The following is a 22664-nucleotide window of genomic DNA, read 5'->3' as shown; positions in this document are numbered from 1 at the left end:
AGGGAGACACAGAATCTGAAACAGGATCCAGGCTCTGAGCTGTCAGCACAGAGCCCGACGCGGGGCCCGAACTCACAGCCCTCACGGACCGTGAGATCATGACCTGAGCTGAAGTCGGCCGCCTAACCGACTGAGCCACCCAGGCGCCCCATAAGATTTTTTATTTTTAAGTAATCTCTACACCTGTTGTGGGGCTTGAACTCACACCCCCAAGATCAAGAGTCACATGCTTCTCCGACTGAAGCCAGCCAGGTGCTTCTGATTCATTTTTAAAATTTAATGTGTTGTAATTCATTCTTCCCAGTAATTTTGTTGTTCCAATTGTTCCAAATTTGACCAATGGAAATCCCTTCAGGTTTTCTTCTGTAACCTCTGGGAATGTGCCCATCAATTTTTTGAGCACTGTCTTTTTACTATAAGAGAGTATGGGGTTACCATGACTTTTCCTGTTCACCCCTGGAATTTGCCATTTATCTAAGGGCTCTGCTCCTAATCATTAGGCTGTTTGGCCTTCTGACAATTTTTATTTTTAAGCATTATATATTTATTGTAGAAGGTTTTAGGAAAATTTTATTCAGAAAAAATTCATCCATGACCCAGCCCAATCCAAACCACTGTTATAGCTTGATATGTATCATATATCCTTTTTTTTTTTTTTTTTTTTTTTTTTACATAGCTTTTGCCAGCAGTTCTTATGTTAAGCCTATTTTTTATTTTCATTGTTTAACCGTATAATGAATCTCTATGAACCTGTTTTCTAGCTTCAGCAGTTATCAATATATGACAAATCTTTTTTCACTTCTAATACACCTCCTATCCACCCCCCACCAGGTTTTGGGGAAGCAGTTTTCAAGTATAACATATTGTCTATACATACTTTAATATGTATCTCTAAAAGATAAAGGCTATTAAAAAAAAATACAGACACTGGGGACACCTGGGTGGTTCAGTTGGTTGAGTGTCCTACTTTGGCTCAGGTCATGATCTCACAGCTCATGAGTTCGAGCCCCACATCGGGCTCTGTGCTGACAGCTCATAGCCTGGAGCCTACTTTGGATTCTGTGTCTCCGTCTCTCTCTGCCCCTCCCCCGCTGGTTCTCTCTCTCTCTCTCTCTCTCTCTCCTCTCTCTCTCTGTCTCTCTCTCTCTCAAAACTAAACATTAAGGGGTGCCTCATGGTTCAGTTAGTTAAGCATCTGACTTTGGCTTAGGTCATGATCTTACGGTTCATGGGTTCTAGCCCCATGTCGGGCTCTATGCTGACAGCTTGGAGCCTGGAGGCTTATTTGGATTCTGTGTCTCTCCCTCTTTGTGCCTCCCCACTGCTTGTGCTCTGTGTCTCTCTCAAAAATAAATAAATGTTAAGAAAAATAAACATTAAAATAAATAAATAATATAGACACAGTACCATTATTATATCAGTCAGCATCTCTCTTTCCCTAATTACCTCATAATTTTTTTAAATGGCTTGTTCAAATCAGGATCCAAACAAGTTGCACACATTTACATTTGGTTGATGTCATTCAAATCTCTTTTAATCTCAGTTATCCGCCTATCTCTATTTTCTTGACAGTTTATTTGTTAAAGAGACTGGCTTTTTGTCTTTCAGTATTCCTTTTGTGGATTTTGCTGATTGTGTCCCTGTTCTTTTTTTTTTAATGTTTATTTATTTATAATTTTTTTTAATGTTTGTTCATTTCCTGAGAGAGAGAGGGAGAGAGCGTGAGCGAGTGCAATCAGGGGAGGGGCAGAGAGACAGAGGGAGACACAGGCTCCAGGCTTTGAGCTGTTGGCACAGAGCCCGACACGGGCTTAACCGACTGAGCAGCCCAGGTGCCCCTAATGTTTGTTTATTTTTGAGAGAGAGAGAGAGAAAGAAAGAGCATGAACAGAGGAGGGGCAGAGAGAGGGAGACAGAGGATCCCAAGCAGGCTCTGTGCTGATAGCATTGAGCCTGACGGCAGGACCCGAACCCACAAACCACGAGATCATGACCTGAGCTGAAGTCAAAACACCCAACTGACTGAGCCATACAGGCACCCCTTCCTGTTCTATCTTTAACATGTTATTCTGTTCTAGACAATATTTCTGGAAACTTAATAGTTAGATTTGAGGTTTTATCAGGTTCAGTTTGGGGTTTTTTTTTTTTAAAGAGTGCTTTATAAGTGGTATTGTATATTTCATATTGCATCAGTTCGGGAGGCACATACTATCTGATTATCTTACTTTTATGATTCAGTTGATCAGCAGGATCAGCCTAATCCATTCATTAGAAAGCCGCTAGCTTTCAACTGATGGTCGTTGATGACCATTGCCTGATCTGTTATTTCATCAGGGGTGTCTCCTAATATTTATTTAAACAGTTTTTTTTTAAGTTTTAAAGTGGTATATATGCTCACTGAAAAAAAAATGGCAACATGGAAAAATAATTACTCCCCCTTCCCGCTTTACATTTAATGTTTTGGTATATTTCTTTTCCATCTTTTTTTTTTTTTTAATTCCTGCATAGTATTTCATCTTGTGTTTGAACATTAGGTTGTTTAAATTTTTAATTGTTATAAATAATGCTTTGATAAGATATCTTTGTCTTATGATCTTGTTTAAAATCAGATGATTTCTTCAGAATAGATTGCCAAGGTATAATTCATGGGTCAGTAGATATGAATTATTTTACAATCCTAGATATATATTGTCAAATTGCTTAAATAAAAATTCTAGCTGTTAAAGAAAAAATTGAACTATAAATATTATACTCAAGTGCTAGTAGGAACTAGACAAGTGACTGTTTTTCTAAGACCTCTAAGTTATTCAGTACCTCATAGATTGAGAAATTTTGCTCATAAAAATATAGTGGTGGTAGACCCTTTATTTCTGTATCTTAAGTAGGATTGTGTGGCTTATGGATTTTTCTCAGTATTTACTCTTGCCTTTAGCTTCAGGGTGGGGGGTCACTGCTAAGAATATTTTTATATGAGTACTTTTGTCTTTATATGGATAGGTATTATGCAAGCCATGCTGACACTTCAGATGCAGGGGATAACTATAGCAGTATTGAAGGTTAGGGTCAATAGCTCAACATTAAGTGTACTTCTTGAAAGCAAGCTTGTCTCTAAACTGGAAAGGAAATTGCTACAACTTGAATAGGGACAGGGGGCCTCTGTGGCTTCTCTGAAGCAAAGAAGACAGTTTGGTATTGTGGTATTGGCTTTGGAGTCTAACAGACTTGGAATCATATCCAAGACCAGGTATTTACAGAATTGAGGTCTCTGAGTCTTTATTTTGCTCATCTGTAAATAGGACTCAGTGATGCCTGCCTGTTTTAGGTTTTTTTATACTTAGGAAGTGTCAATGTAATCATTAGGGTTTTTGAGTTAGATGCTATCTGTAGTAGAATAAAATTATCAAGTCTAGAACCTGAGAAGACGGGGCGCCTGGGTGGCTCAGTCGGTTAAGCAGCTGACTTCAGCTCAGGTCATGATCTCGCAGTCCATGGGTTTGAGCCCCACGTCGGGCTCTGTGCTGACAGCTCAGAGCCTGGAGCCTGCTTCAGATTCTGTGTCTCCCTCTCTCTGACCCTCCCCTGTTCATGCTCTGTCTCTCCCTGTCTCAAAAATAAATAAACTTTAAAAAAAAAAAAAAAAAGAACCTGAGAAGACAACAAGAATTTATTTATTGATTGGACTGAGGTAGATAGGGCTTTTCTGCTTCAAGTGTTATTTTGGGTCAGGCCTAAGAGACCTTTTCATCTAAGTTATAAAGATATTCAGTTGTTCTTAAAGCCAAGAAAATACTCTGGCAAACTTGTGAATAAGAAACTATCTTGCCAAATGAATTCATTAAATATACGTTTATATTGAGTGTCAATTTTATGCCAGGAATGTGGAATGCTGAAGTGATTAAGAGACAATCTGTTGGGGGAGACAGGTAGGTAAAGCAGTAATTAGAGTGTTGTGTGAGAAGTGCTATGATAGATACGCACATAGAGTCCTGTTTGAGTGTAGAGATTGGAGCTTTCTTGGGTCAGGGAAGGCTTCCTGGGTACTGCCACTGGTAATACTGGGCCTGAGTTATTCTTAGAGCAGTATGGAAGATAGATTGGAGAGACTGAGGCTAGAAACAGGGAGACCAGTAGTAAAGGAGAGTCAGTGGAAGTGGACAGATTTGAGAATCTTTTCGTGAGGGAATCAATCAAGCTTTTTTGTGACCAGGGATCAGGATGAGAGAAGGCAACTTTGATTTCGGTTTCTGGCTAAGCCCACTGTAGGATGCTCAACTTAGAGAGCCCCCTGAGTAATTCAGAAGTATTGTTTATACTATATTATTTATGTTCCTTTACTGACAACCCCAGTTAATAATTTATATAGCACCTATTATAACCAGGTACTGTTATACAAGCTGAGAATATACCACTGAACAGAAAAGAAGTCTGTGTGCTCATGAAGCTTACATTCTCATGGAGAAAACAGATAATAAGTAAGGCTTAAGAAAAATGAAGCAAAAACCAGGGTATAGAGAATGCCCAGGACAGGGAAGGTGGTAGGAGGCCATGGGGAGCTCTTAAATGAAAAGATCAAGGAAGACTTCTTGAGGTGATTTTTGAATAGAGTCATTCTAGGTAAAGGGAATAACTATAAATGCCCTAAAACAAGAGTGTGCTTGGCATGTTTCTACAGCATCAGGGAAGCCACAATGAGTGTAGTGGGATGAACAACAGGGGAAAAGAGAGGAAAGATCAGATCAGTGACCAGATCATCTGGGGTTTTGTACTTCATTCTAAATATGATGAAATGCCATGGAACAGTTGAGAGCAAGGGAGTGATATAATCCAACTCTGGCTACTGTGTGAAATATAGTCTGTAAAGGGCCAGGGGCAAAAGTAGATGTGAACAGACTAAGGAGGAGGCTTTTGCAGTATTCCAGGCAGAGTCTAATGTGATAGTAGATGATAGTGATAGTTGTAAGGTAAAGAAGTTGCCAAATTTGGGATGTATATTGAAGGTTGATCCTACAGTATTTGTTGGAATCTGAGGGAAGGAGAAAATTCAGGTGACACCAAGTTTTGTCCTAAGCAGCTGGGTTAATGACTCCATTTTTTGAGTTCGGGAAATACAAGGGATCCAGAATAGCCAAAACAGCCCTGAAAAAGAACAAAGTTGAGGGTCCACACTTCCTAATTATATAACTTACCAATTGAGACCGTATGGCACTGGCATAAGGAGATTAGATAGATAGATAGATAGATAGATAGATAGATTAGATAGATAGATAGATAGAAAGAAAGAAAGAATAGAATTGAGAGTCCAGAATTAAAACCATACATTTATAGCTAACCAGGTTTTGACAAGGCTGTCAGGATAGTTCAATAGGGGGAAAATAGTCTATTCAACAAATGGTACTAAGACAACTTAATATCCATATGCAGAAGAAAAAGTTTGACCCCTACTTCACACTGTATACAAAAAAATATATCAAAGATCTAAATGTAAGTACTAAAACTCTTAGGGGTAAATCTTATGACCTTAGATTTGGCAATGGATTCTTAGATCTGACACCAAAAGTATAAGCAATACAAGACAAAACTAGATAAATTAGATTACATCAAAATTTAAATCTGTTGTGTATCAGACTATTTTAAGTGGCCTAATATACTGGTAAATAACAGTTGCTATAGGGGGCAAACGACAGAAAAAAATTTTGAGGAAATGATGGCTGAGAAAATTCCAAAGTTGATGACAACTATAAATTTGTAGATCCAATAAGTTCTATGAAGCACAGGAAGAAGAAATATCATCATAAACTTTAAAAAGCACATCATAATTGGTGTGTCTGGGTGTCTCAGTCAGTTGAGTGTCGGATTCTTGATTTTGGCTCAGGTCATGAGCCCAGGTTGTGGAATCAAGCCCTGCATCGGGCTCCATGCTAAGTGTGGAGCCTGCTTGGGATATTCTCTCTCAATCAATCAATCTCTCTCTCTCTCTCTCTCTCTCTCTCTCTCTCCCTCTCTCTCTCTCTCCCTCTCTCTCTCTCTCTGTCCCTCTCCTCCATTTGTGCACTCTCTCACCCTCAAAAAAAAAAACAAAAAAACACATCATAATCAAATTGCTTAAAACTAGAGATAAAGAAGAAGTGGGGCGGGTTGGGGGGGGTGGTTGGTGCCTGGCTGGCTGAGTCAGTAGAACATGCAGCTCTTGATCTCAAGGTCATGAGTTCTAGCCCCACGTTGGGCATAGAGTTTACTTAAAACAAACAAACAAACAAACAAACAAACAAACAAAACCCAGAGATAAAGAAAAAAACCTTATAACCTTCCAGAGAAAAAAGATATGTTACATGCAGATAGAAAACATAAGAATTAATCAGATTTCTTGTTGGGAACAACACAATCAAGAAGACATTGGGGCAAAATCTTTCAAAATACTGAAAGAAAAAGATTAATAGCTATGTACCAGTGTAAATGTTTTAGTTCTGACAAATGAACCATGGTTACATAAGGTGTTAACATTAGGAGAAAGTAAGCGAACGTTATAAAGAAATCTCTGCACTATCTTTCCAACACTTTACAAATCTAAATTATTCCAAACTAAAAATGTTATTAAAAATTTAAAAGATGAAATAGAGACTTTTCAGATATACTAACACTGAAGGAATTCATCACCAGAGACCTACTCATAAGATAAAGTCCTTGAGGCAGCAGGAACACTGCAATGGACTAGATTGTGTCATCACCCCTCATGGGACTGAGGAGCTGAATTTTAAATTATGTTTAATTCTAATTAAGATTTAAATTTAAATAGCCACATGTCTCAGAAATGTAGATAATTCTAATGATGCCTTTTTGTTGGGACTAGTCTTTTGGGAGAGGCTGACAATATTGAGATAGGCAACATGCCGGTATAACAAGCCTTCCCTTCTTGTACCTTCCACTGAGGAAGTGCTGGGTTGGAGGATGGCTGGTCTTCTTAGCAGGACCATACACAGTTCTGTGGCCTTCCATTTTTTTCTGCTGAGATGGTTTTGAGTTTGAAGGAGACATACTGACTAGACTGTTATTCTGCCAAGTCTCTCTTTGTATGTATAATTTCCACTCTCCTCAAGGGACCATCTTCATTATTTACAGTTTCAGGCCAAATGTTTTTATTGTTGATTGTGTGTCTTCTGTGCATTGTGGAAACAAATGTTTATATGATATTGATAATTGTTCTTTAATACTTTAATTATTTACTTTACCATTTTGTTTGTATAAATTAGTATGAGAACTAAAGATTAAGACTTAAATTATAGATAAGCTGGGTCGTGGGGGTGGCTCAGTTGGTTAAGCGTCTGACTTCAGCTCAGGTCATGATCTCACAGTTTGTGGGTTCAAGCCCTGCGTCGGGCTCTGTGCTGACAGTTTGGAGTCTGGAGTCTGCTTCAGGTTCTGTGTCTCCCTCTCTCTCTGCCCCTCCCCCGTTCACATTCTGTCTCTCTCTCAAAAAATAAATAAACATTAAAAGACAATTAGAAAAAATAATAGATAAGCTATTTGGCACTTATTCTAAGGGTAGTCTTAAATCTTTGGATAAAGCTAAGAAATCTGGAAGGATAATGGAATCATATAATAATAGCAACAAATGTTTGCTGAGGGCTTTCTGTGGGCTGGACACTCAACAATTTATTTGGATTAAATTAAATCCAAATTATTTGGGTTATCTGATATGATCTTTACCAAAACCTCAGAGGATAGGTGCTATTATCTCTTTTTGTAGGTAATCTACTGATACTCAGGTTAAGTAACTTGCCATAGACAACACAGCTGGTAGAATCCCAACTTGGACAACTCTAAAGTCAATGCACTTTATTCTGCTGGGTGTTACAGCTTCTTTTGTATATTAACAGTGCCAAGCCAAGTCCCAAGCACAGCTCCTTAGGATGTTTTCCATTCAGTTCTGTAAAGGCCTGAGTTAATGGTCATAGGTTTATAAGTGGCTCTGTCAGGTCTCAGTGATATCCCTTCTTTCTGTTTTGCTTACCTGGCCCTGGTAGTTGCTTTCCTGGTAGTTATCTGTCCTCAGATTCCATTGTTCCCTTTTGAAATCTTTGACCGTTGTCACCAGTAGTTAGGTTTTTGGGCTTAAGTTTAATACTGAAATTTCTTCCTATAGCTATTTGAAATGGCTGTCTTGGCCCTCAGAAACCAAAGTAGGAGGCTCTTTTAGAGCAACATATTCCTTCATGCTCCTTTGTAAGGGCTATAGGTTTCTAAGACAAAATATAGCTGCAGAGTCAGTCCAGTTTACTCTGATCATAACATTTAATAATAAAATTAGCATATGGTTTACAGCTGTCTGCCTAGTCTCTCCCCTCAAATTCTTTTCCACTCATTTACCACTTACAACTTTTTATCTTCCCTTCCGTTCCCTCTTATTTTTCAGGAAAGGCAGCCTACTCTTGTAGAACAACATATGCATCTTTATTTATTTAATTTTTTAAGATTTTATTTTTAAGTAATCTCTACACCCAGCATGGGGCTCGAAACTACAACCCTGAGATCAAGAGTCAAACACTCCACTGACTGAGCTAGCCAGAAACCCCAACATAAGCTTCTTTAAAGTTAGACTTGTATTGCGTTCCTGGTGCCATGTTTCTTTTGTTGTTGTTTTAGCTTTGTGATATTGATCAAGTTATTTAATATTTCATCATCTGTAAAAATACAGGTAATCATATATGCCTTGCAGGATTATTGTAAAGAATTAGAGATGATGTTTATAAAGTCCCTGGCACAGAGAAGGTCCTCATAAAACAAGAACTTTTTTGAATCCATTGCTATGATTTAATTTGGCAAATATTTATTAGCACCTAATCAATGTTGGACTCTACTGAGGATTCTGAAGAAACAATAAAACCTAGAATCTCTAAATTCAGAAAGTTATATAGTGTAGGAGACTTGACATATAAACAAATAACAACAGAAAGGCACTAAGTACAATAGAGGTATATATAAAGTGCTAGAAGCAATTAATTATTTTTCCAGCTTTGCCTGTGGAGTGCTTTCCAAGTATTTCTTTTGGAAAAATACTTGGTAGTCAAGATGGGGGACAAATAGAAAGAAAGAGAGAAAAAAACAACAACCCTTAAAGGTTTCTGTAATCTGTGAGGTGCCAACCTTTTGAGAATTAATTTCAGCAAGACACTTGATAAAATCTCTGATGAAGTCCTTGTACATAAGATGGAGAAATGTGGGATGGCTGATAGAATAGGATTTGAAGATGGTTATACAACTGTGTCTGGGATGTTTTCTCCTACAGTACTTTCTTTTTACTTATAAAATCTCTGGGTTGGAAGGAACCTTAGAAATAGATATATAGTATACTCTAACTTGTACCTAACACCTCTCTACCGTCTCTTTTCTCTTCCCTTTTAATTTTTAATTCAACAGTACAGAAAAGTATATAGTACAAAATATGCCTCTCTCTCCAATTCCATTCCCCAAATGTCCCTGACATCCTCCCCAGAGACAAACGCTATTAATAGTTGCTTGTGTATATGATCTTCTTTTATTATGCGTATCTTTTTACACCTTGTATCGTAATTATTTGAGTGTATATGCTGTCTCCCTTAGTAAGTTGTAAGCTCCTTAAGAGCAAGGACCCTACCGCATGATTTCCTATATCTCTCCAAAAGTACTTGTACATTGAAGGTTCTCAATAAATATCTGCTTGATTAAGTATTTAAATGAAATTTGGACCAGGGAGAAGACAGGCTTCTTTAGTAAAATGCCACAGTTTTCTGTCCTTGGCCATATCATTTATAACTTGGATGAAGATGTAGAAAGCATGGTTGTCATGCTTGTCATGCAGATGACACAAAGATGGAAAAGAGAGCTGATAACATCAGATGACAGAATTAAGACTGCAGATGATCCCAACAGACTAAAATGTTCAGCTGGGAAAAAAAAAAAACAAAAAAAACAAAAAAACAGGGATAAATATAAAGTCCTGTGTTTAAGGGGGGGAAATAACCAATAGCTTAGTTGTTTTATACCCAATACCCAAGTATAGAATTAGAAGACTTGTCTTGATGATAATTTATTTGAAGATGATTTGGGAGGGTAGGGGATGGATCTTAGTTGCCTTTAAGCTCACTTTAAGCTTAATTTAAGATTGTCAATAAAGCAAATACAGCTTTGGCTGAATTAGTGGAATATGAGTCTAAGTGGGTTAGTTTGTGGTTCTTGTGTTCTCTCTACTAGTCAGACTGCTTATTGAGTATTAGGTCCATTTTGGGGTGCCACACATTTAAAGAGAGCCTGACAAATTGAGGTGTATATAAAGGAGGTTAACTAGGAATATAAAACTTGGGTATAAGAATCAGACTGGTATAGATCTCTCCTTGGGTTCTGTCACTTAGCAATTGTGATAGCTTGGCAAAGTCATTTCCTCTGAGTTTGTTTCCATACCTTTAAAGTAGGGCAGAATAATAATACCAATCTGGAGGATTATTATAAGGATTAGAGCTAACCAATGCAATCAAAATTTTCTGCGGTCATTAGAAATTAGATTAATGACTAAGTATAGTCCCTGCTTTGAAGGAGGTTACATTTCAGTGGAGCAGACAACTGAGTAAATCCAAGATTGTAATGTAGCTTGTTAAGTTTTCAGAGAATTGACTTACATAAAAGGGGGTAGACTTATTCATAGAGCCCCCAGTAAATACAAATTGAGTCGGATTGTTGTGTAGCAGTAGAATGAGTTTCCCTAGGAGAAAGTGAATTCCCCTCAGGGAATGGATATAATCAAGTTGAGACTAGGTGATTATTTGTTGGGGATGCTTGCAAGGCATTTTTTATGAGTAAAAGGTTGGACTAGAAGGGTTGGCAGACTCTGGCTACCAGGGGCCAAATGTAGCCAGACATCTGTTTTTGTAGATACAGTTTTACTGGAGCATACCACACCCAGTTATTTATGGGTTGTTGATGGCTGCCTTTCTGCACCGTGCAGAGTTGAGTAGTGTGACAGAGACCATATGGCCTGCCAAGCCTAAAGTATTTACTGTTTGGCCTTTTAAAGAAGAAGTTTGTTGACTCCTGGACTAGATCAACGCTTCACAACCTAAATTATTTTGTGAACTGCTAACCTTCCTAAATTCTCTGACATGGGGATTTCAAGTCAAGAGGGAGGAAGGCAAAATTTGAAGTTAGATGGTTATAGTTTTTCTTGTTGGCAAGGAATGAAGACTGCAAAATAGTTGATTAACCTCTAAGACCTTTTAAGAGACTGTGCTTTTATAAACAGATGCTTTGGGTGTGAGACAAAGTATTATTTATATGCCACCTGGGCTAAAGCTATCTGTACCCACTAGAACTGGGAAGTGGTCCTAGTGTAGTGGGAAAAACTGGTTGTGTTCACCATTGTGAGTTTGTTTCCTCACTTGTAATTGGAACACTTTCTATACTAAAGATTGGAACTAATGTGTGTACTCAGATAGATGTAGCTATCATTACTATATTCCATAGACTACCTGATTGGAGTGTATGTCACACCAGATAGAATTTTGGTTGGTAAAGTATAAATCCCTCCCTTGAGTGCTGCTAGTTGGGGTACTACACAAAACCCTTTCCTTGTGTTGACTAGATTTTTATTTATTATTATTATTAATTTATTAATTAATTAATTTATTTTAGAGACAGAGAGAGAGAGTGCCCATGTGCAGGTAGGGGAGGGGCGGGGGGGGGGGGGAGAGAGAGAGAGAGAGAGAGAGAGAGAGAGAGAGAGAGAGAGAGAGAGAGAGAATATCTTAAGCAGGCTCCACACCCAGCATACAGCCCTGCCGCAGGACTCTATCTCATGACGCTGAGATCACGACTTGAGCTGAAATCAAGAGTTGGATGCTTAGCCGATTGAGCTACCCAGGCATCCCTGGACTAGATCTTTAGATCTCATGGCAAATAGGGGATAAATCGATCTTATTAGCAAATATAGGAATATCTTGTGGCTGGCAGCTTCAATTCATACATTACAGGTGTTACTCTCTTTGCTAGAAAAGGCAGAGATTTTGCAGACACAGTGCACTTCTCCCAGTGGAATATGATTTTAAACTTCTTCCCATACATTTTGTCTTTTATATTCAGAATCTACTTCCAACTAACAGTTTTCGTTCTTTCTTTTTCTTTCTTTCTTCCTTTCTTTCTCTGTCTCTCTCTACCCCTCCCTGCCCCTCCCCTCCTTTTTTTGTTGAAAGTGTTGACTCGGAGACAAAAAGAGGCCAACAGCAAGAGCAAGAGTGACAGTGAGACAACTGCCCAAACTTCCCTAGACATTGACAAGTAAGTGACTATGTCGTGTTCTCAGAGCTCTTGTTTAACATACCATTGCTTGGACTGAATAAAGAGACCTATTCCTCTCTACCCTGGGTTTCTTTGGCTTTCCAGTCACTTCATTGCTTTGATATCTGAATCTATTTTTCTTATTCCCAATTTATGTTAATGCAGGTGGCCTCTATCTTTTTGAATTACCCTTAAAAAATTCTACCACCCATTCCATTTCCGCATTCTATTTTCTTTAAATTTGCATTTTGGTGTTTGGTACTTTTGGGAGCAGTGAGCTATTTTGCAATGTAATGGTACAGAAGTTCAGTTGCAAAAGGTTGGGCAATATAAGTGACTTCTTTGGGTTATAGGTTGCAGCTTGACAAAGTATATTCTAAAGGGTGGTCGGGTAGAAGTGATGCCCCCTAAAAGGAAAGACATTACCAACAATACATTAAAGCAGTCAGTCATTAGGCAGAAATGTTTAATCTTTGAAATACAGATCTTAGACCCTAAATTTCAAGGCTGTCTTCCCTAATCCAGTTGAGTGGAGCTGATCACTTGCTCCTTTTGGAATCCTAACATGTGGACATTCCTCTATGACTGTATTGCATCCCATCCCACTATATTGCAGTATTTTTTTTTCTTTTTTTTCATTTCTGTCTCCTTGGGTAGACTGTGAATTTTGAAGGCAGATCCTTGCCTTCATTCATGTTTATATCCTCAGCATCTAATAAAATGTGTCTGAGACAGCAAAAACAATAATAGCTCCTTGTTGAACACCTAATATTATGTACCAGCCACTGTGCTAAGTGTTTGATGTACTTTGTAACTCTCACAATAGCTGATAAGATAGTTATTCTTTCTTTCTTTTTTTTTTAAATAGATAAGGAAATTGAAGGGAAATTATAAGTAACTGGTTAAAGATCATGTAGTGAAAACTGGCAAATCCTGACTCCGAAACTTAAGCTCCTTCCACAGTGCTGCTATCTCATGTAGTAGGGGATGACTGTATGATTTTTGCATTAATTCATAAATTTTAAAAGGTACACTGGTCTAGATTTTCTCATAAGGCAGAGTTTTATTTATATTCTTCCAGATGATTGAGTATATGAGATAATTTTTTCTCCTATTTTTAAAGACCTCCAGAGAAAGTTTTCTGTAGAACTAATCCAGATTTCTCTTGCTGTATAGTAACTGAATAGTTATGACCAGAAAGAGAAGTCTAAAATAGCAGCCTTTGGAAAGTTTTCTTTAGCTTCTTAAAATGAAGATGATCTTAAGAGTCTAGAAGATCTGGTTTCTGACATTTATTAGCTATAGAACCTTGGGGAGAATAGTACTTTCTTAGTAGGGCCAAAGAATTAATTGAGAAGTTGTGTTTAAAGGGCTTGGTACCAGTTCCTACCACAGAGAAAATACTTAATAAGTGCTTATTTTCTTCCTTTGTCCCCAATGAATCTTACTTCAAGGACACAGTTTCCTCTCTTTCTACAGATTCTACTATTATAAAAGATAAAAATAACTATGTAGGTGAAGTTACTCAAAAGTCTCTGGCAGAACCACATGGTTTTGGTAACTTCCTAGTTGATGTTGCAGGTTGTAAAATTAAGGAAGTCAGCATACAGAGTCAGACAAGTTCATCCACCCTGGTAAAAAATGTCATCTTGATTTAATTCTCATGGTTGTCTAAATTTTAACTTCCCTTTGAAAAAACTATTACACTTAATTTCAGAAGAGTTTGACAGAATATTTTATGTCTGAAGAGCAATCAGCATTGTTTGAGATAGTTAGAAGAGCTGATTTCATTACCATCCCACTGCTGCAACAGCAGGGTACAGAGAAACAGCCAGGGAAAACCGCTAATCACTCAGTCCTTTTGATTGGCGTCAGGTTAGTTTTATTGGCCATCCTGCTGAGTGAATCTGCATTGGTTGACATGTCTCCTCCACCGAATAACGTAAAAACACAATTGAGACAGAGTAACATAAAAACACAATTTGAGACATATCCAGGAGCCCAGAGGCAAAAGCAAATCTTAAAACTGCTCTTTCCCCCTTCCTTCTGATTGGCTAGGAATGAGAAGTGTTATCTCTGTAAATCCCTGGTCCCATTCAGAGAGTATCAGAGTCATGTAGAGTCCTGTCTCCAGCTTGCAAGGGGTGACCAAGGAGATGGGCCTGAAGAGAGTGGGAGGATATGCTCAGCTATGGAGGAGAAGTGGCGGCAGCGGCTGAGGAACCCAAAGGTATGTATGGAATGTTTTAGGAAGCTCTCCAAAGTTCTGTTCTATGCTTTTTTCTTCTTCCTTCTTTTTTGCTTATCTAGAAACAAGATTGCATTTTAAAATTATATTTTCTTTCAATTAAAAAGCATATATGCTCCTTGTAGGAAATATAGGCAGTTCAAAAAAATATGAAGAATCAGGAGAAATTAAGAAATTATTACCCATAATTTAGCTACTCAGAGATAACAACTTTTAGTATTTTGGCCAATTTTTTCAGTCTTTTTTTTTATGCATATTTCATGTAAGTGAGACCACACTATATATGCAGATATATATGTGTGTATGTGTGTGTGTGTGTGTCTACATAACATTGTAGCATAAACACCTTCCTGGGTTTATTTTCAAACTTTTTTTTAAATTACTCTTAATACTTACATCACACAGAAGTCACATAACCATTCTCATATTATTGGGCATTTAGGTTCTTCCCAATTCTTTTGTATTACAAGATTGTATTTAAAACCTTAATCTGTGTACCACTTACTGTTTCCTAGAATAGATTTCCTGAAGTGGAACTCCTAGGGGAATGGATATAAACATTTTAAAATCTGTTGAAACATATCACCAAATTCTTCTCTTGAAAGGATATCCAGTCATATCCCCACTGCCAGGAGCATATTTGAGATCAACTCTGTTTAACACCTTGTGAGCCTGGTCTTAGGAAGCTGTGAGGTCTGGCCACTAGTTACTGGGAAGATGAATGTGCTTTCTGGGCTTTGCAATTAGATCAGCAAGAGCAAGTCTTGGCTTAGAGATCAAAGATAAAGCAGCAGCTCCATATTCTATGTTTACTAACTTAGCAGTCACTGCACACTAAGGTGAAGAGCCATTATCTATCATGACAAAAGAAAGGGACTCTCCTATATCAATGGGGTGATTTTGAGGTAGTGATTTGGAGTTGGGGATTATAGGTAAATGCTTATATTGTAGAGCCTGTTTATTCTTCTGGCATCACTATCTCTAGAAGCTACCGTGAAACTATTATTTTCTATTTTAAATCTCTCTAAATCTGTCATGGTCAAAGGCTACTGTTCTTTAATATGATCTTGGTGGAATAATTTGCTTTGACTCTGGTATCCATTCTTGGATAATATTCTTGGCATAAAGATGTATTCTGTTCATCATCACAGTTTGTGTTTTTACTTGTGTACCCTGTTTATTAGAAAGCAAAAGACTTTCCTAGAGCTGTGTCCCACATTCCTTCTCTCCTGGAGACAAGTGTGATCTGGGCTAAGGAGGTTGTATTTTAGACTCTCTGCCATGAGATAACTCTTTCATCTGTTTTTCTCTGTCACAGGAAAAAAAACTCAGTGAAGGCCGACTCCTCAGTCTCTTGGAACAGTCTGAGCAGAAGACTGCAGGTGAAGACTTCAGGACCAATTTTCTGGGCTTCTGTCAAAGGCCCAGTAAAAATAGCCACTGAGAACTCATTGTTTGTTGGAGTTATGTGGGTATACATTTGACCCAATCAGCCAGCCTTTTAGACTCTAAGTTGTATCTCCCTAAAGAAGATGAGGACACACCCTGTCTTGTTCATCATGTGTTTCATTTCAGGCTTTATAAAGCCTGTTGAGTGGGAAAAAAAAAATCCAAATCATAGAGGAATGACACAGCCCTAAATACCTTCTAAAGGAACAATCTTGGAAAACCAGACATGTAGACATTTCTTCCTCCTTCTAATGTTTTGTGCATTATTTATGTGTCACTTTTAGTTTTGTGTCCCAACCTATGCTCCTGAGGGATTATAGGAAGTAACTCTCTCTTTGTGCCTAGTATTTATGGAGCAGTAGAGTGGATTGGTTAAGAGCATTGCATAAAGTTAGTAATACCAACTTCATAGATTGTAAGGATTATATCTAGTAAAGCTCCAAACAAATTCTCTGGCATAAGTAGGCTCTTGGTAAATGTTAGCTGCTATTATTACTATTGTTATTTGTTGCTATTGTTAAAATTCACTAGATGTAGATGGAAGAGGAGCTTTTGCTTAAGCCTGGGGAAATTTGCCTACCTTCTAGTTCTGGTAGTTCATTCTCACAAATAAATCTGTTTTGCCTCGTGATGACTATAAAAAGGCAGCCTCTCCAAGCCCTACGGCCTGCTGCCTCTAGATCAGCATGTTCTGAATCTCTGCAGGTGGCAGAGTTCCCTTGGCAACTCCTTGTACCTCAAGTCCAGATTTGAAGTAGATTATTCAGAGGTTGTTCATTCAAAAGTGTTCACCTCGATGCTTCTGCAGCTGAGTCTATTGGATGCTAATACTAACATTCCATTGGTCTGAGGATTGGGGATCTGAACTACCTGGATAAGACTGATGAAAAGCAGTGCTCAGAAAATAGGAAGCACATGAGCAGTGAGAAGTAGTATGATTACAACACTTTTAACAGCATTACTACTTTTTCTCTCTTATTACAGATGCAGAAATAAAGACCAAGTCTAAAGAAACAGGAGGCCTCAGGTGAATTGGGGTATACATTGAAATATGACTGTGAGCAGTTCTACAAAAGTGTAGGCCTGGTCCTGGGTTCCGTGGATAATGTGATATTCAAACTATTGAAGGTAGAAATCACCATGGAACTGTGTGACCTCTCTCTGTGATCCCTCCCCCAACCCCCAATATATCTTGGCTAAGAATTGGATGGCTAGTTCAATTTCATGGCATAAAAACAGGCAGAGCAAGAGCTATGACTTATTCTTCCCTCCCAACCATAGTCTTCTGACTTAGATTTCAAGAAGTTTGGGAATTTGGAAAAAAAAAAAAATTAAAAAAAATGGGAATTTGGGTCTGAATTCTCATTCTCTCACTATCTGTGTGGCTTTGGGTTTATAATTTATCCAGTGTCCTCATCTGCAAAAAGGGAATGATAGTACTTATCTGGTTGGATTATTACAGATTATATGAACTGATAATGTATGTAAAAGCCCCTGGTACAATGCATGATACATACTTAGTGCTTATTAGTAGGTATATATTGAATTCTGAATTTTTTCCCCTCCTCTCTAGGGTGCCCTCGCTAGGGATGGAAGAGGCAGGCTGCAGCAGAGAGATGCAGAGTTCCCCTGCACATCTTGACTTAAACGAATCTCCCGTCAAGTCTTTTGTTTCCGTTTCAGAAGCCACAGATTGCTTAGTGGACTTTAAAAAGCAACTTACTGTCCGGCCAGGTAGCCGGACACGGGCCAAAGCAGGCAAAGGAAGAAGGAGAAAACTCTGAATTTCTAGGGTCCAGAGTTCACAAAACCATTAGCGATAGGGGTGGGCCATGGTCATTAAGCCTTAGTGGCCCCTATTTCATTGTTGAGCAAGTTTTGGCCCTACAGGTTTCACCACCAGCACCCACTCAGCATTCTTGTTTTGATGTTTTCTATAAGCTATACAGACATTGTGTATAGTATTCTGTTTTATAACAATCTGGATTCACTTATAGTTAAAAGAAAATTTAAATATATTTATCTATGTTTGTATGAAATCTTATTTCAATAAGATGGAGATTTTACTTTTTTTTCTCTGTGTTACTGGATTTGGGTTGGGAATATTTAAATGTGGAGCTAGTTCTGAGACTCCTAAATTACATGTTTCCAAATTAATTCTATTACTGGTCTTTGACATACTGCCGATATTCACTGAATGTGTAGTGTGCAATTCTAAGCATTGTGTGGTTACTTCCTTGACCTTTTCTGACATCATTGTGGAAGGTGCCAAGGCATCAGATCCTACCTCTTATTTTGCTGTCCCTACCATTCGGTGACCTACCACTTCATCTTGCTGCCTCACCTAGTTAAGAATTCTCAGCCAGAGCATAGGACCTTTGAGGGATATCTCCTGCCATTCTTACCAGGAATTTGTAATTGAATGCTCTGTTAGTAGTTCCTATGCAAAATTATTTTTCTTCCTAGATTAACCAGTGGGGATGCCAGGGATATCTGTTAAAGCAGATTGGTTCTCTTGCTGTCAAAGGTCATAGCAGCAATAGGAAATAACTTATATTTCAGTGTATTAGTAGAGGAGTGCGCATTTTTTACCACATTGCCCAGGAGCTTTCGGTGCAGAACAGAGATGTGGTCTGTCTTCAGTGTACTTGCAGACTCCAAAGATAAGAGGATGTCGAATGGCAGAAGCAACTACCTGTGGGAGATGACCAAACAAGGATGTTAAGAAAGCTAGCTTTGGCCCAACCTGATTTGGAGATGTAATAAAAGACTGTGGGAGGTGGCTGCTGTCTAGGAATGGGCCCTGGGACAGGATAAATAGGGACACCACTCAGACTTCTCCTAACTTCTGATTTATCAAGCTCAAAGTTACCTTTTCCTTGGTTTTAAAAAAGATGAAAATGAAGGGTGTGTTAGACTGGAGATTCAGAGATAGCTAGGATGGAAGGCACAGCAAAGGCCTTTAAGGCATTGTTTCCTGCCTGAGCCTTTGCACACAAGCTCTTTGAGTTAAAAGAAGGCAGCATGGTATGCACACTATTTATTCCATGTTTTGGTGTTGGGTGGCACGGACATTGTGGCCAGCATCATGTAAGGTAATAGGTGTTGTTTTTTGAGGAACTATTGTGGCTTAGGCAATGTATGTACTTTCATTTAATCCTCACAGCAACTCTATGAGGTAGGTATTACCCTCCCTAATTTTCAGATAAGGAAACAAAGGCTCAGAGAAATAAATAAAAGCCACTTTTTGTCCTTGGCAGTGAGACCACAGTGCCCCTCATCTTCAGTCCTAAAGAAAATGCTGTATTTTTACTCTAGTATTGATTATTTTCTTGTTTTCCTTCTAACAAAAAGTAGTTTATTATGTCCCATCAACTTAATCCTCACTAGTCTCATTTACTGGCAATTTATTGGAGGGTAGAGCATTATAAGTGGGATAATATGTTTCTCTCTCTTCCTGAAGAGAAGAGAAAAGGCTGATTCTAGAAAGTGAATTTTTTAGCTTAAAATTGAGCAGTTTCCCCAGAACATGGGTCAGTGGCAAATTGTTGGAGGCGAGTATGGGTCAGTAGGACCAGGACCAATAGGCTTACTTGCTAGTCAGAGGAAAACAGCCATCAGCCATCTCCCCAGTGCCCTTCATGACCTTACTCCTTACCCCCTCCCTACACTCTACCATCCCTATCTTTGGTAAAGTCTGCTCATTTATTTTATTCCCCCTGTACCCATGGTCCCATGAGAGAGGCATTAGTGAGACAATGAAGAGATAAAAAGTCAGTGGAAAGAGTATCGCATCAGTCTGAGTCTGAACCCCTTTCTCTGATACGTGTTAATCCCTCTGAGACCCAGTTTCCTTGTCCATAAAATGGGGAAATCATACTTAACAGTGTTCTAAGGAGTAAGATAATGTATATAAAGGCACAGTATCTGTCGCATAGAAGATGAGAAGTAAATGGCAGCAGTTATTAATGTGATGCTGGTTTTGTATGTCATACGTAGTGTTAGGGTGAGAAGTAAAAGAAGCTAGAGGTGGGGTGCAGATGCGAAAGGAGTCAGTTATTTTAGGAGTGAGCCCTTGACTGTCTTAGCTTCAACAACCACCAGGCTTTCACAACAGGCTTGGGTCCCTGGGCATTTAGAGCTCACCCAGGACCCATGGGTTTTTCTTTTTTCTTTTTTTTCTTCTCCTGAAAGGTGGGAAGCAGATGTTCTGCTGGTGTTGCCAATTCTTGGAGAGCTGGAAAGCTCCATGAACTTTGTAAGCTATTACCATAAATTGGGAAAGAGAACTACTCCATGTTAGGCATTGTGGTTGTGTAATTTCATTTCATCCCTTACAACAGCCTTTCATCCTCTAGCAGAGGCTGTGCCTTGCCCATTTCCCCTGGGCACTCAACATTCTATTACATACCCACAGTAACCTATTGCAAGAATTTGCAGCTCTCTGCATTAGCACTTCTCTAGCTTTGTATTGGCACAGGCTAGGATGCCAGGACTTAGGCCCCTGAGGCAGTCCTCAACCGGTGAAAGGTGGAAGCTGGGGGATAAATACTTGAGCTTCCTTACCTGTTAGGTGGGTGCATTCTCCACCAGAGTTCTCACAGAGTTCCTCTGTGGGACTGAGCCTCACGAGCTGCCAGCAGCAACTTAGTTATGTACATTCAATTGCTTTTCTTTTCCTTCCTACCTCACTTCCAGTTCCCCTGCCAGCACTTCCTGGATCAGGGCTGGGACTAGAGTGAGGGGCCCTTGCTTTGGGTTCATGTAAGGACAGAGTTGGCACTTACATGAAGGTAAGAGGGCGTCTTTACCTTTTGTAGCTAGGCACACCTCACATGGATCACCCTCATTCTAGCCCTGGCCTGGATCACTTCCCAGTTAAGATATTTGCACTCAAATTAGGTCTGCCTCTGGGGAAACCCAACCTGAGGCAAATCCTATGGAAAAATTAGTCTCCACGTTTTATGCATGGAAAATTCAGGCTCAGAGAAATGAAGAGATTTGCCTAAAATCATACAGCTAAATGGGATGGGATTCTAACCCATCTGCCTGACACTAGAACTAATGCTCTGTGTACTTCACCACCTCCTACCTCCCACTTGAGTCCCAAAACTCAATGGAAGTTTTAAGTTTGGATGGGCTCATTCTCACCTGTGAGGCAGAACAGCTTTGGCCCTAAGTTGATTTAGAAATTGGACTGAGGAGAAGTCAGATACTAAGTGGAGGGTATACCAGTGGGAAGATAGAAGAATATATAAGCCCAGAGTGGAAAGGCTGCTGAAGCTATACGCACCAGGAAAGCAGGAAGAGGTTATTTCAAAACTCTCAGTTTCAAAAGCCCTGTACTACTGAAGTTGTAGCTCTTCAATTTAACACAAATTAACTGATACCTATTACATGTCAGGTCTAGAACCTGGGCCATGGGATTCCAAAGATGAATAAGGAACATTTTCTTGGGAGTCTGTGGGGAAAGACAAACATTATTTTAATAGACTGTTGTCAATGCAATGATATAAGCCAATCCAAGACCCTCAGATCAATAGACCACACTCAGCTGGGGTCAGGGCCAAGAGGAACTTCTCAGGAAAGGCTCCACAGCATTGGTGATGACTCAAATATAATTTTTTTAATGTTTATTTACTTTGAGAGAGACAGCAGGGGAGCTGCAGAGGGGGAGAGAAAGAGAATTCCAAGCATGATCCATGAGTCTGGGATCATGACCTGAGCCGAAATTAAGAGATGCTTAACTGACTGAGCTACCCAGGCACCCATGAAGTATAAAGGGTAGGAAAAATTTGGTGACAAGGCTAGAGAGGGCAAAGGGGGAGGTTATTCCAGATAGACCAGCATGAACAAAGACTTAACAGCAAGAAGCAGCTTGATGGGGGTAGGAAGTCTGGAAGGCACACCTGGAGTAAAGGGTGTGGAAGAAATGGTGGGGAACTTACTGAGCCTGTGTGCCTGGCTGCTGGGCACTGTTAGCTGTGAGAAACAAGACTATGAACAGCTCCGAGTAGGGAGAGCCTAGCTCCTAGCCCAGCCCTGGCTGTAGCCCACCTTTCAATGACCTGACCACCAATTCCCATCCCTCAGTTCCTCCTGGACAGCTGGAGATTGGTACTAAGGGTGCTATGAGAGAGTCTTGTCAGGATTTGTCCTTCTTGTTGGTCAGTGGTCATCTGGCGTCCAAAGAGAACTTCTGGCTACTACTATGCCTCTGCTATAGCCAGGACTGTCACAGCTGCTCACAGACCTCAAGCCCGAGCAATCTCCACCCTCTATAGGCCCTGACACAGAACTTCCCCAACACTCTGCCTAGGGTATCGGGGAGATAGACACAGGACTTCCAGAAACATGGATGAAGAGTTTTGGCATTACTTGTTAGGAACATATCCTCACCCTGGCCCAGAAGACTGTGGACTCTGGCTGTCAGCATGAATCACATTCAGTTCCATATTCTCTTCCAACTAAACTAAGCTGAGAGAGACTAGAGCCCTAGGCTAGGCAGGATGTTATGCTGTGGGTGATGGCCACTCTGTCCTCCTGACCCCACCCCCAGTTTCCCTGCTTTTCAGAGCCCATGTGTCTGATTGGCACTAATCTAGCCAAAGCTAATACAAGAGCCATCATCCCTGGTCTCCACCCTGGTGTCACATGGGGGCCATGT

General features: G+C 39.5%; 1 protein-coding gene across 3 annotated transcripts in view; it reads left to right on the top strand.

Moving 5' to 3' along the window:
* UIMC1 (ubiquitin interaction motif containing 1) overlaps window positions 1–18063 on the top strand; it is a 117228-nt gene extending 99165 nt beyond the window's left edge. For all 3 annotated transcript variants that reach the window (XM_053907114.1, XM_053907116.1, XM_053907115.1), the window contains 5 exons: window positions 12216–12300; window positions 14359–14530; window positions 15867–15930; window positions 16982–17024; window positions 17571–18063. In XM_053907114.1, the coding sequence (XP_053763089.1) occupies window positions 12216–12300; window positions 14359–14530; window positions 15867–15930; window positions 16982–17024; window positions 17571–17781 (575 nt within the window). In that variant the 3' untranslated portion in view covers window positions 17782–18063. The remainder of the gene's footprint in view (window positions 1–12215; window positions 12301–14358; window positions 14531–15866; window positions 15931–16981; window positions 17025–17570) is intronic.
* Window positions 18064–22664: the final 4601 nt, after the last annotated feature.

Source organism: Panthera pardus, unplaced genomic scaffold (genome assembly GCF_024362965.1).
Source record: "Panthera pardus isolate Hobbes unplaced genomic scaffold, ASM2436296v1 HiC_scaffold_2, whole genome shotgun sequence".
NCBI classification, from domain to species: domain Eukaryota; kingdom Metazoa; phylum Chordata; class Mammalia; order Carnivora; family Felidae; genus Panthera; species Panthera pardus.
Note: the sequence above shows the minus strand (reverse complement) of the source record. Positions and strands in the feature narration are given on the sequence as shown.